Source organism: Tribolium castaneum, chromosome 2 (genome assembly GCF_031307605.1).
Source record: "Tribolium castaneum strain GA2 chromosome 2, icTriCast1.1, whole genome shotgun sequence".
Lineage (NCBI taxonomy): Eukaryota > Metazoa > Arthropoda > Insecta > Coleoptera > Tenebrionidae > Tribolium > Tribolium castaneum.
In genome coordinates, this window is record NC_087395.1 from 21,843,249 (window position 1) to 21,857,369 (window position 14,121).

Consider the following 14,121-nt stretch of genomic DNA (forward strand, 5'->3'; position numbering starts at 1 on the left):
AATATAAAAAAAACACAGTGCACTAACCTGAGGCGATCCATCTCGTATCACATAATTCCCCACTCTCGCATTTATCGTCGGACTCGCTTCCTGATCCGAAAAACTAAACAGCAAAGGACTGACCATCCTTGCAATTTCATGTTCATCGAATTGTCCTGCACTTTCATGCGACGTCCCCGCTTGACGAAAAACAAGCGGTAGCCCAGTCTTATTAATTATCCAATAAGGCGCTGATATTGCTATTTTCAATTTTGCACCATTATTTGGCGAAACAACAACCGACAAAAATAACTTCCTGCCACGTTCATCCTCGAGATTAATCCGACACTTAAAATCCATAGTCCCTAGCGGTATTATGACTTTGTTCGTGGTTTTGAAATTTTCCAAAAGCACGTCCAGTTCGATAGTTTTATCAAGATCGACATTAGTTATCGCAGCGTTCGAACCGGCCGACACCCGGCCCTTATCCCCCGACAAATTATAACTCAAATCAATCGGCAGCAGATTGCACAATTTAACTGCTGGGAGTAGAATTATTCGGTGAGCTGGTTGCCCCAAATGGATGTTTCGTTCAGTCGAGTGTGCTTCTTTCACCATTTGGGCGCAAAAGCGGTACAGGTGACCTTTATGCGAATGACAAATTCGGACTTCGTAGACCGAATCGAGATAGGAGGGCATTTGGGACCATGATAAGGCCGGAGAACAGTACGTGTAATTGTAGGAAAACCCAGCAGGGCGCGCTGTTATCAACGAATGGGCGTGTACCACTGGCACAGCCAGCTTGGCACCACTTTCGATGCTGAACACCTTGCTTGCGGCCCACATCGTAACTAAATTAAAATTAAGACAATTAAAAAAGGGCATTTTTTATTTCATTATTTTCATTATGAAAAAGACGTTTTTGTAAAAAAAAATGAAAAACTTAAATTAGATATACAGTCGGACAAGCAGAAGAAAAATTGTGGAGGCAATTTTTTCAAAAAGAAAGAGCTTTTATTGCTTCAATTTATATTTTATCGAATATAAGGTGACAAAATTAATTCATCTGAAAAGGTAAAATTTAATATAAATTAATTTAAAATAATCATACAATAGATTAATACCAAATTCGACAATTTGAAACAGCCAGAAAAATAGCTACAGACAATAATAAATTGACTGAAGCTGTTTAAAAATAAAAAAAAACAAAAAAAAACGTACATTATAAAAAATTAACAAAAATCAGTTGTCAAAGCAGTACCATCTTACAGAAAAAAACATTGCGAGATGTTCCTGAAATTGGAAGTAGCACAAATGTTAAAAAATAATAATCAATCTTTTTACAACTTGGCAAAGTGCTGTAATTAGTTTATTTTTAACATTTTTCTTTCTACTATTTATTTTTGTCTCCCCACCGTAATAGAAAATTTTCTAGAATTTTCATTTTTTTTAAAGAATCTGTAACACATGCCAAGTTATTGCAATCTAAAGTTACTGTAATAAGACCAAGAAGTAAAAAAATGTCATTGAAAAAAAAAATTCTCAAATTCGTATTTACAAAAATTTTTAAAATAACTGATAAACGAACAGTTTTTAAATGCAGGTAAATAATCCATATAATCACACATACAGTGAAACTATTATCACCTACATATTTATATTAAAGAATCCTCCACATTTTATTAGTTAAACTGCACGAAAAAAAGTACAAAGCAATATTTTTTTTAATTTTATTTGCAAAATAATCATTGTCGTAAGACTGGTAAACTGCCGATTTTCCTCTGACTTGAAAGCGTTCAATTTTTTAGCTGTTTTTAGCTGTTCATTTAAAAAAAGAATGGTTATTAGGTTACTTAGTTAGGTGACTTCAGCCATTTTTTGAGTGATTTAGCTTATTTTTGAATTAGAAAGTCACTTATTTAAAAAAAATAAAAAAAAGTAAAATTTATTTATATTGTCATTTATGACCAATTTACGTAATGTTAACTACAAAAAATTAACTATTTGTTTAAGTGACACTGCAATAACATAATAAATATAAACATAAATATAACGAAGTGATTCTTGCACCACTTGTTAGCTCATAATTTCATAATTATTTCTTAAAATAAAAAAAAATCTCGCATCTTACTTAAACATTCCACTACACAGTTATAAATTAAATGTTACAAAAAGTTCCCTTAATGTTCTTTTACCAAAATTAAAACTTGTGTATTTATATTCGTTACAATCTATTTTACATTCATTGCAAAATTTTTATCAAAAAAAATGAAGTTTCTAGCTTTATCTAGAAAGAGGATTAGAACTTTTACAAAAATTTGCATAATAAAGGCAATTCCAGCAGAAAACTTTAAATATAGAGACCAGTTTTCAGTCATCGAACCCGAACAAACTTTCCAAATAAATAAAAATTACGTACCCGCAGCGTGGGGCAGCTGACTTTCCAACTTAAGATCAATCGAATGGGGCAATTTATTGATAATTACAAGAGCCGACCGCACTGTAATTAATTTGCGAGCCGAGCCTTCGAGAGAAATATCGAAGACAATTCGAGCAGACGGAACTTCAGTTTGTGACTAAAACCAAACAGTTATTTTCTTTATTGGCAAAATGGAGTGAAATACCCTATTTTGAATCTGAGCATGTGTTATGCGAAAGTAGATCCCGACTTTATCCACCGTAACTGGCGTTAGGGGTTGCCACCCCTCAACTTTGACCCCCAATTGGTGCATTTTCATTTTATGCGAGTCGTGGTGTCTCATTTTGACCCGATTTTGGAACGAAAAAGGGACAGTCTCGCCTGGGGCCACCAGAACCCAAGAGTCATTTTTGTGGTAGTCGGAGACCGCCTTAAATTTATTTATTTCGGTGATCAGAGTTGTGAAATGTAGGGGTGAGCCTGTGTCGTTTTTGAGGGCGAAAGGGACAAAAGGCGATCGTCGACGGTAGCTCATCGAGTTGTCCCTTTGGTCGTTTCCGCTGTAGTAGTCTTTGGTCCAGTTCTCCTTGACTTGCTTGTAGAGCTCGACTAGGGTTGATGTTATGTTGAGGTTGATGATTGCGGACGATTCGGCCTTTAGGTTCAGTCTGTTGCGTTTCAGGTCTTTGGTTAGGGATTTTTCCCATGAAATTTTGCACTTCCAGGGTTCGATCGCCGGCTCCCAACCGGATAAAACCCGGTTGTAGTAGTCGCCAGCTAGGACGCATTCTAGTGTTCCTTGGGGGTAAATTGGGTCGTTTATGTCGAATTCGGGTAGCAATTGGTGTAGGTTCAGCTGGGAGAAAGATAATTCGAGGAGTGGGACGTCAGAGTCGCCACAATCGTCAATGATACATATTGAAATGCAATTCGCCTTGACCTTAAAAATAATTGTCAGAACTGAGTGATAATGTACGGAGGGCTAAAATATTAGGAGGAAACTACGTATACAACAAATACTTATTGTAAGAAACAAAGTTACCGCTTCAAATTGACCAAAAACAATGTAAAAAACCTAGTTAAATCTAGTATAATGGCTCCAGTAAATGGGTGACAAGCAAAAAATTATTATCGCGGATACAAACGAACCCCCAATTATTTATAGATTTACTTCTGTCCGACAGATAAGTTTGGCTAAAATAATATTCACTAGTATCCGGCTCGGAGGACTAAAAAATAATACGTAGCTTATTCGAGACAAATTACAGAAAAACAAACAAAAAATTCATTTATGATTGATTTTTGGCTTATCTTTTATAATCAGAGACAAAAATTTCGATTTTATTATTAGTAAATTTACTACAAATATTTCCTCGTTTTGACAAACATTCTGAAAAATCTTTTTTTTCACTATTCTTGACTCAATCTCAATTTTTTTTGAGACATTGGCATTTCTTTAATTAGAAATCTCTAATCTCTAATCTTTTTAACAGTTTTGTATCAAATGCTGCATTACAAATTTTTCGAATATTAGGTAGACAAGTTTTTCTCCAAGTTTGTTATTTTGCCAAAAAATAATCGACGTAAGTTTCTTCATTTTACGGAAAGAATTTTTTTAAATATACCTATGTTCAGTTTAAAAGAGAAAACAGTCGTAGGTACGTTTTATCTAATATACCACAAAATTTATATTTAAGAATTAATGTTTCCCATTATACGGAGAACTTCTCTGTATAAGAAAAGTGTGTCCAGAAATGTGTTCACTGGGAAAGGACTGGTGGATGACAATTTTATTTAAATAAAGAAATTATTGTTTTTTGTTAAATATTTGAATTTTGTTAGTTCTTTATTGATGCCAACTAAAATTTCCAGTAATCACTTTTTAAATTAATTTTATTCGAAATTCTAAATTAAGTTGAGGATCATGTAGTTTTTTGAAAGAGTGTTGACCTGTTCGGGCATTTTATTCAAATAGTTTAGGTTTAAATTGCCCTCTAATATGTAATTAACAGAAAAAACAAACCGTAGTAAAATGATGAAATGACTTTTGAACGAACATAAACCGCTGATATGGTGCCGGAAACTTTTTTTGAACGAAAATTACTTCACTAATTTTTTTTTGTATCTTCTAACGTATTTGCCTTTTGAAAACTATGAAATAAATCGCAAATATCCAGTTTTTTATAAATCTTTACCGAAGATAATATTTTTAAAAATCCTTCAAAATACTTATACCTACTTACCGTTTAACAAAATATGTAACAAGCAAGAAATTATATAAAAAAATCCGAAAACTAATTTCACTTTTGCATTAGTCATTCTAAAATAAAATTCTAACACAACACATCAGCGGATTCTGCTAATATCCGGCTCGAAGGACAAGCAGACAATTATTATTTGCAACCACCGTGAATACAAATACTTACCGAAGTCCGATGGCAAGACCCCTTCAAATAACGTAGTAAAATAATATAAAAAAAATATTGCAACACAAGTTATATGGTCACTTAAATTACTGCTTTAAGAGCAGTCTTGCGGCTATTTCTTGCGATAAAAATTATTCTACTTACTATTACTACTGCTAAGTCTTAGGGAAGTATCTAGGTTTAAATTGCTTAAAACAAAACCTATCATTCGTTTTTTTTATCTTTTTTTTTGGAATTTTTAATGTCTTTGGGACTTCAACTGCTGCAGATAGAGGTATGGAGTTGACGACTTTTTTGCGAAAATTTAATTCTCCCTTAACCATTTATTACATTTTTGAGCAAATTCACAGTTTTTTGAAAAATATGAATGCAGGTTTCTAAGATTTAATATTTTTTTGCGAAAATTTAATCGATTGTTTTAAATTAATTTAGAAAAGAAAACTGAGTAGTCTTGAAGTCGTTTCGCCTCCTACTTTTAGTCCTCCGCAAATAAATGCCGGACTTACCTCAACCGCTTTGATGTTAAGAGGCGACCGATCACTTTCATTATTATTATGAAAACTCGCCGCATTCTGAATCAACCACAACGCCGCATCGTCTAAATTATTTTCACACGTTTCGAGCGCTTTCATACAATCCTCAGTCTTGAAACCCAAAGTCGTAAGTCGCGCTATTTGACCTAAAAAAAATTCTCTTAACCTTAACCGTTTCGCTAACTTTAACCTACTTTTGGCTATAACATCCTGTGGCGAATCTTGCTCCTTATTGGCAAACATTTGCCTCGGAAGCGAGTTCAACATCTGCAAAAACATACACATGTCGTGATAAGACAATCTCACTGTTAAAAACTGCAGCTGCGCTTCCAAAATATTGTCCTTATTTATGTCCATGTTAAGTGTGACCGGATCAATGATCGAGAGCGCGGTCTCGTCCTCCATTCCCAAAATACACGAAAACATCTCGCAATTATTTAAGCTGCAAGAAAGCGGTTTTTCGATGTTGTTCGGCTTGTAGGTAATCACAGTTGTGCTCTAAAAACCAAATAAATTACAATCACAAAAAATCATTTAATTACTTTCAAAATGACGGCATTCGAGTCCCACTGTGACGTATTTTCGAGCACAACAAGCTCAGAATCCGTGATGTTCAGTTTGAGCTCAAACGGTATATCGTCTATTTTTTTACTAGTCACAACTTTCTGGTGCTCAGGACTGCTTGAAACGTTCTCAATTTCCTGAAATATGTACTTTTGAACGGCCTCCCACCAGTCAAAAATCGCCATCAGTCTCATATTATTCAACAGAATTGTGTACTTGAAATGGTCCTGTCTTTTCCGACTGTGGATCTCAGCCTGGACTAGATTTTCCTGCTTCGACGAGTCTTTGATTGGTTGCAGGATATTCTGGAACACGTTGGGCCGTTTTTCAGCCACTACATCATTAAAACGTGTGTCCATTATCAATATTTCCTGAGATATCAAATCAATGTCTTGGCTCAAGTTACTAAAAGTCTCGACTGTTAGTCTCGACTTGATAAAATTGATGCAAGTGAGTGGCGCAGTGTTCGGATTGGTTTGGAGACACAGAGTGACATTTTGTAAGTCCAATTTCAAGGACGACAAAGTCCAAATATCGCGTATGTTTGGCTGGAAGCAACAAATTAAAACAATTCAACCAATCACAAGTCGGCTTACGTCTGCATTGACTGGCGGTGGGCTCACAGAGGGCAGCACTCGCTCAGTGTCTTCACCTAAGTTAAAAGCGAGCAGACCGCGGATTAAGCGATACTGGGACAGGTCTAGCAAGCCGTCCAGAGTAGACAACTGGCCGTAAATGCTCATATCCGGCACTAAAAAACGATTTTTTGAAATGTTCGTTCAAAAAATAGTTATACCGTTGTGACAAATGCTACTGGTCAAATTCCGCTCGACTTGCAATTTGAACTGAAACTTCTCCTTCAAGAGGGAGGGCCCCTTTTTGGTCACTTGCCCGTACCCCAGTTTGAAGGCCCCCTTCCGGGCCGGATTGAACTCGTTTTCTTTGACCCCAGCATACAAGTCCATGTTGTCCAGTTCGATCATCATAACATCAAGTAGGCATTTTTTCGCTAAAGATTTCTCCTCAATGAGTTGGAAAAAATAAAAAAAAACACGATTTACCGTCATTTGTCACAACACTGATAGTTCCCGAGTCTCCCGACATTTTAAACGAGTTTGTGACTAAAAGTTGCCCCAAATCCACGATTAATAAATCGGATGATTTCGAACTGACTGGTAGGAGGATCATTGGAGACCCGGCCTTAAGAACGAGTGATAGTTTTAACGGGTCGTCGCGTATTGTTTGCCCGCTTGTGGCCGCTCTGATACTTTTCATAACGGCTTGTAATTGCGTGAAATGGTTGAAAAAGGCTTGTAGTTCGGCCACGAATCGTTTGGTGTGGACGTACATCACTGAGGACATCTCGATTGATAATTGAGCATCGTAATTTAGTGACTTGTTTCCTGAGTCTCTAAAACGGCCGTAGAAAAAATTCTATTCGACTCAGTGTCCTAATACCTGATGTAGCTAAACTGTAAAGCCCGCTTTCCTGCTGTTATGAATCTCTCACGATACAGTTGGCCATGTAGTGTCAAATCCAACAGCGACATTGACCCCAACTTACCCCGAACTTCTTTAAACAAACCGCTCGTTTTTACAGAAATGTCAACGTTCGATATGTTTGCTTTAGCGACTTCGATTTCGGGTCGCATGAGCACCAGAGTTAAGGATCTCACGGTGATGATGGTTTCAGTGTTTTCTTTTTTGACTTAAAAGATATTTTCACAAATTTTATACAAAAAGTTAGGATAAATGTACCATTTTGTGAATCGTCACTGGCTGGGGCACTAACCGACAGTGCTGATGTATTTTGCGAAGAATTCGAAGGGGAAGCACTGAAGAAATCTATAACCACAACCCACGATTCCACACTTACGACCAGATCTAAGCAATTGAAATCGACAGAAGTCGTTCTTTGGATCTGTAAATAGCGGATTTTTTTTATTTTATTTATATTTTATTTCGAGAAAAAAAACAATAACAATGAAAATTAAAGTGAACTTGTTTGTAAAGTAATGAAAATAAACATTTTTTCAAATTTAAGACTATAATCTACCCGTTTTAAACGAAAAATACAAGATGTATCCATTTTTTTCGTGATCAAAATATTTACGCGAATTTTTCCTCGTAATTTTATTGTGAAATTTTATTACACATCGGGAGAGTAAAGCACATATTTTTAATATCTGGCCATTTGTAAAATAAAAGTGACCTCTTGAAAAAAAATCAAAACTGTGGAAATGACAGCTTATACCTTGTGAAAAAAAATTCCTATACATAATTTTTTCAACTGTTCCGTTGTGTTTAACTGATTTGCCTAAAAACATTTCGATGCCAAAATAATTGGAGAAAAGAAAAACTATGTATCAATAATTATTAAGGCCCTAAAAAGGAATAGTAGTTTAATTATTTTTTCAAAGTCGTAAGCCTTTTTAGTAAGCTTTGTTTTCTGTAAATACCAAAAAAAACGATCTCACTAAAAAAATCAGCTAATAAAAATTTTGAGAAAAAAATACAATTATCATTTTAGACTTAAACCGCTTTAATAACGTCAAAAAACGGCCGTTTAACCACTAGTATAATTCAAATATTACGATGAAAGTATTAATTTAGTTAAAGAAAGTGAATTTCTAACTTTCTCGCTTAAGAATCCGTTAAAATGCTTTCAAATGGCTCAAGTCGCCTCATATTTATAGAAAACGACTATTTGCTCACTAGTTGTCTTTCAACAATTTGTGCTTTAGAAAACAAGGTAATAAATGGTTCACATTGCTTTATTTTGGCTGAAAACTGCAATTTGCGAGTCAGTTTCGTTGAAAATATTTTATTTCAAACGATTTTTTCCTTATAAATAAAAATTGCTTCAAAAAGACTGAAATCGCTTTATTTTATCAAATATTTATAATTTTCAACATAAGTTCTAACAAGTGTAACTTTTTTTTAACTATTCATTAAAATGAGAAGATAAGGAGTATAAGTGCCTACATCAGTAATAAAAGTATTAACAGAACAATTCATTTTTAACAAAATAAAATGTTTAGTCAGAATGTAAAGCGTAACAATAAAAAAATAATCTTTAAACTCATTTTTCACACAAACACACCAAGTAAGTCGGAAATTGCCAAACAAAAAAACCCTAAACTTTTCCCCTCGTCCAGATAATGATTCCTTTAACAGTCAGAAATACCATTTTATTACAAAAAAAGGCTAAGACACTGAAGCATAAAACTAAGGGTATTTACGTCATTTTAAATTACATGCGGATTTGTATGTTTCCAAAAAAATCTAATTAGAATCAACATTTAAATCAATAAACATTCCTTCAAATTACTCAAAAACCTCAAACAACACATTATTCTACTTATTTCAACATAACTGATAAATGAATAATTTTTTCTAGCGAATCTAGGTTTTTGACGACGAGTTTAGCCATTTTTAAGCAAAATCATGTGTTTTCTTCTTCTTCTTGGAGTTAGAATAAAGATAATTATGATTTTGAACTTCAAATGCAAGGTTTAGACGAAACAGCCTGCACTTCAAAAAATGGTGGATGCGCCGGGTTAAAATTATTCTTTTTTTTAAAGTAGTTTCAGAATTAATTTAGAAATAAATCTTATAGTACAAAAAAAGTTCTGTCAGCAGTTGTTACCCCAGTACAGTTTCATTTAAAAAAATATTGTATTAACAATGATAATTTCATTAAAATGTTAAATTGAAGAAATCTCTCTTTCTCTAACTCATTTTTAAAAACTTGCCAAAAAACTAAAATCAATTGATTTCAAAAAAAGTGGTGTTTAATTCAACTTTTCCCTCGTTTTATCATTTTTTGATAAAAAAATCGACTTACCGATTTATACGTTGTGCTAAAATTGGGCGCTGAAGGGTCCACTAGCAGCGTACTAATCAGCACCAAATTCCTCTCGGGCCTGATCCTCCCTTGTGAGGGAGAGGGGGGCGGCGTGCTCGGACACACAACATCGACCTTTTCCTGGATTTTCACCGGTCGCATCCCGAAAACCCTCGCCGTCTCCAGATGGTCCGGAAGTGAGCCGTGCGATGGGCTATTAAAATGCGGCAAATACGAAACATCGGGACACGATCTAGAGACACAAGCCGAATTTTGGGGAACATCGTTCCCGGAAGATGAGATAACCATCGCCCTTTGTTTCGTATTCTCCGGCTGGAGCAAATCTTCCATGAAAATCGAGCGGAGAGACACTTGGATGTTGGTTTCGTAGAGGTGACATTTTTCGTAGTTGAAGATAAAGTCGCGGAATGAGAGATCGACAAGGCCTTGCTCGCCAGTCGGGGAATCCCCGCGTAATTCAATCGTGAAAACGGGCAATTCGAATAAAACTCGCAAAGAAACGTTGCTGTGTGACGCTGGTTTAAGGCGGGTTGTTTGGACTGCTGGGAATAGTTTTGCGCGGACGTGGGGGTCCATGTTTAGGGTTGTCACCCCTGTGTCTTCCTCGCTGATGTCGGAAAGAATGTTTGCTGGCTTGATATTAGTGCGGGAAACACCCTGTATGTCCACCATGACCGGTGGGGAAGTCAGCCACTGTAAAGTGTCTAAAAGTTGCTCGTATTGTGTGCGAGTTAAAGACACTTTCAGATCGTTTACAACACTGCCTTTAATCTAAAATTTATAATTTCGCTGATTAAATAAATTCAATCAAAATGACGGAATTAAATTACGTAAATGTTTTCTGTGAATGGATGACTTGTATTTTCGTCGTCGTCGAATAAAAGATTCGATTCGCTGCTGTGTGTCGTTTGCAAGGTTTTGTTGATTTCGCGTTCGATTTTTAATTGTAAAATTGTGTCGTGTATGATAGGTTTGGCTGACGATTTGCAACTGTATAGGACTTCGGGTTTGCTTATCCTAAAATTTTTGTTTTAGACGAGTGCTGTTCCAAAACAAAGATATTCCAAGTTTTACCATTCAAAAAAAAATAAATGCTAACTCTAATAAAACTAGTATTTATTTCTTGGTGGGCGGTTAAACTTGGAATACTCTGTTTACTGCAGTTGGCCATGATATATACCACGTGACATTAAAAGTGCAACGTGCTCAAAAATAAAACAAAATAACTGGAATAACTGAACGGATTAGTAAAAACTACGATGTGATCATTTGAATTTATAATTAGAAAAGACTTTACCAGTTTTTATAATTTAAATAAAAATTAGTCAACCTGAAGGGCTAAATAATTATGTTTTGAACAAAAGGTATATTCAATTAGAATACATTTGTTTCCTCAGTTTATACTAGTTTATCAATCATAAAGACAAAACCGCCTACTCTAGTTATAAATTCAAATAGTTTTAATAAAGACATGTTTAGTCAAAACTAAAATTAACTATTGTCATTTGTTAACTCTAGTTTCAACTTCAATATAAAACTTATAAAAGACAACATGTTCAAAAGTCGAATCCAAATAAAACAATAAAAGCGCTGATAAATTTAATTAAAATCAGAATTACTGAAAGGATTAGTAAAAACAAGTTTTAAAGCTAGGCTGTATTAAAATAAAACTCAAATTTGAAAAAATGTGAGTTCCTTATCAACAGGAAGTAATACACTCGTATAAAAAAATGCGTAATATTATTATAAAATTTATAACGGCAGATGCAAGAGTAAGAGCAAGAGTACTTTAAAAATCAATATGACGGTCCTATGACATTTTTTCTAAAGTAGTTATTTTCGTAATGAACACGTTTTTTCAACGGATCTTCTGAGGAAAGATATTTAATGAATTCATTTCCAACGCTAAAATTGGAGAATTCACAAAGTTATATTGAAGAAAAAAAAATCAAATAATAAACACACAACAGAGGTTGCCTTTAATGCGAAGAATTTACCAAAAAAATCACGGAATTAGATCAAAGATTACATTATTTTGTTTGTTGTGCTCGATTTTAGTTGACGTTTTTCAACGTCTAAGCATATTTCAAAATCCAATTTTCATTTGTTTTGCGATATTTTGCTAGATCACGCCAAAAGTCTCCAAATTAAGCCAAAATGGCATTTCGTTCCTTTTGGCATACCCTATTTTCTCTCAAAATTCTGAAAAAAATAAGCCAGAAAAAGCAATAATTATAGTTCAAAACCAAAGATCACATTTTTTTTGTTTGGCAGAAACACAGTTAGTTTAAATAATGTTTATTTCAATACGTGTACAATGCTTACGCACGGTTTTAAAGTAATAACCAAGTTTTTTTCAAACAATATCGCCGAAAAAAAAATTTGGTCAAAATTGGTGTTTTAAACTAAATTGGCAAATTTTGAAATTTTGTTAAAACAGATCTAAAAATCACCGACAAAAAATCAAAAAAACAGATAAATTTTGTTAAAATAACTGAGATTTGAAATCTGGTAAATAACATAATACTACTGTCAGAATACAAGTATAAAGAAGTAAAAAAATATGTTTTCAAGACACTTTGAATGCGAATAAAACTTCGTCGGAAAAAATTTATATTAATTGGCCAAATGGCCTTTTTTACGTTGTGAACATGTTACAATTCAATGTCATCGCGTACAGTTTTCAGATTAATTTAAATAAAAAAAATTGATGACTTACATTGGTCCTGGCACTCTGCGATTGCTCGTATCAACCGAAAACAAATTCATATCACGTATTTCCACGTTATAATGTTCAATTCTAAACTCCGTGTATTCAAAATCGTGACCATTGGGCTCAAAATCACTCTCGTATTTATTACTGACACTAATTTTGCCCAAATGTGCGACAAAAACTTTCGGACTGTTACTCGCTTGTGGAAGAACAACAACAGGACTGTCCAACTCAACATCCAACCTGAAAAAACTTAATAAGCACAACCGACACACTCACAAGACTCAAATTTGCCTCAAATCTATGAAAAAATTATCGTCATCGTCAGGACTATAGGGCGTTTGAGGCACTGTATCTCTGGCTGAGGAATACCCAGACGGATCCATCGAACTGCTCCGCCTTCGTTTCCGCGGCGAAGAACACTCGGAAAATGACAAGGCGCTGCCGTAGATCGACGACGATAAGCGCGCGTTCATGTACAAAGACTGGGCCAAAGCTTCAGCCCTGCAAATAAACCCAGTTAGGTGATTTTTTCGCTTTGACCAGCGCTGTGAATAAATTAACCTGGCATGAACTAGCCCCAAAGCCATGTCGGTGGCCGCAGTGCGAATCGAGCGCGCCAAGTTCGATAAGTATTGCTTGAATTCGGAAGCACACGACTGCAGCTCCATCACGAACTGTGGCGAGTGCGTGTACCACAACGAAGCCATCCGGACGGTAACATCGGCCACGTCCTGGGCGTCTGTCTGTAAACTTCGCACAACTTTGAAGCTGAAAGCCGTCCGGTTGTCCTCATGCGGCACCGACATTGTGTACAACGGGTGCATGGTCTCCATGAGGGGGTCTCGGCCCACGCTGATGATGCGCTGGTGCATTTGGCCTTCAGGGGTCAAGTCCAGGACTTGGAGGCCGCCTAAAGAACCCTCAACTTCCACTTTATGGTCTGTTGTACAATTAAAATCGGGTAAAAAATTGTATGGCCGTGATGGATGAAAGGTTTACCTACTGTTGCCTGAATTTTCGCGTCACTCATAGTCGCAGTGCAGATTTTTTTACCGCAAAGTACGCCGTCTCTGACGACTCCTCGAAGGAGGAGGACGTTTAAGCGGTGGAAGTCGAATGTAAGTTCGGTTGAACCGAATTTTGATGATTCTTCGAGAAGTGATTCCGACGATGCGGTTGTCTCGCGGACTTTTGAGGAAACCGTTGATAGTAAATTCAGGTTGCTCGCTTTTTGCGACTTTGGGAATACTCTTTGGGTGAAGCCGATTAGTTCGACAAGAGTTTCCTGATTTGCTGCAATTCAAATTACAAATTCTTGCGTAAAGTTTGGTCAAAAACGAAGCAAATTCTAGCTTAGATCTTAGTAAAAAGACTGTTTACTTCTGCAAGTCAAAGTTCTTGAACAACAAATAAATAAAATCATAAACTTTTAGGGAAAAGAACAGTTGCTAATAAAGCTGGTGGTGATAATTTATATCCTTTATTGAGAAATGAAAAGTTTTATTTTTTTTTAAGGGAAACGTTTGACTTGAAATTGTTTGATAAAATGATTATTAAAAAGTAAGAAAAATCTTACTTGTATTTATCTAAACAAACTAACAAATTTTTCGAAGCGA

General features: G+C 35.3%; 1 protein-coding gene across 1 annotated transcript in view; it reads right to left on the reverse strand.

Moving 5' to 3' along the window:
* Positions 1-14,121, reverse strand: part of Vps13D (Vacuolar protein sorting 13D) — a 33,537-nt gene that overhangs the window by 9,208 nt on the left and 10,208 nt on the right. The window contains exons 11-27 of the mRNA XM_015983563.2: positions 13,505-13,798; positions 13,067-13,445; positions 12,797-13,006; positions 12,509-12,745; positions 10,620-10,806; positions 9,769-10,560; positions 7,680-7,842; positions 7,380-7,629; positions 6,983-7,332; positions 6,718-6,930; positions 6,518-6,672; positions 5,900-6,469; positions 5,552-5,855; positions 5,331-5,503; positions 2,604-3,338; positions 2,399-2,555; positions 28-830 (exon numbers count right to left, since the gene is read on the reverse strand). Of these exons, the coding sequence (XP_015839049.2) occupies positions 28-830; positions 2,399-2,555; positions 2,604-3,338; positions 5,331-5,503; positions 5,552-5,855; positions 5,900-6,469; positions 6,518-6,672; positions 6,718-6,930; positions 6,983-7,332; positions 7,380-7,629; positions 7,680-7,842; positions 9,769-10,560; positions 10,620-10,806; positions 12,509-12,745; positions 12,797-13,006; positions 13,067-13,445; positions 13,505-13,798 (5,972 nt within the window). The remainder of the gene's footprint in view (positions 1-27; positions 831-2,398; positions 2,556-2,603; positions 3,339-5,330; positions 5,504-5,551; positions 5,856-5,899; positions 6,470-6,517; positions 6,673-6,717; positions 6,931-6,982; positions 7,333-7,379; positions 7,630-7,679; positions 7,843-9,768; positions 10,561-10,619; positions 10,807-12,508; positions 12,746-12,796; positions 13,007-13,066; positions 13,446-13,504; positions 13,799-14,121) is intronic.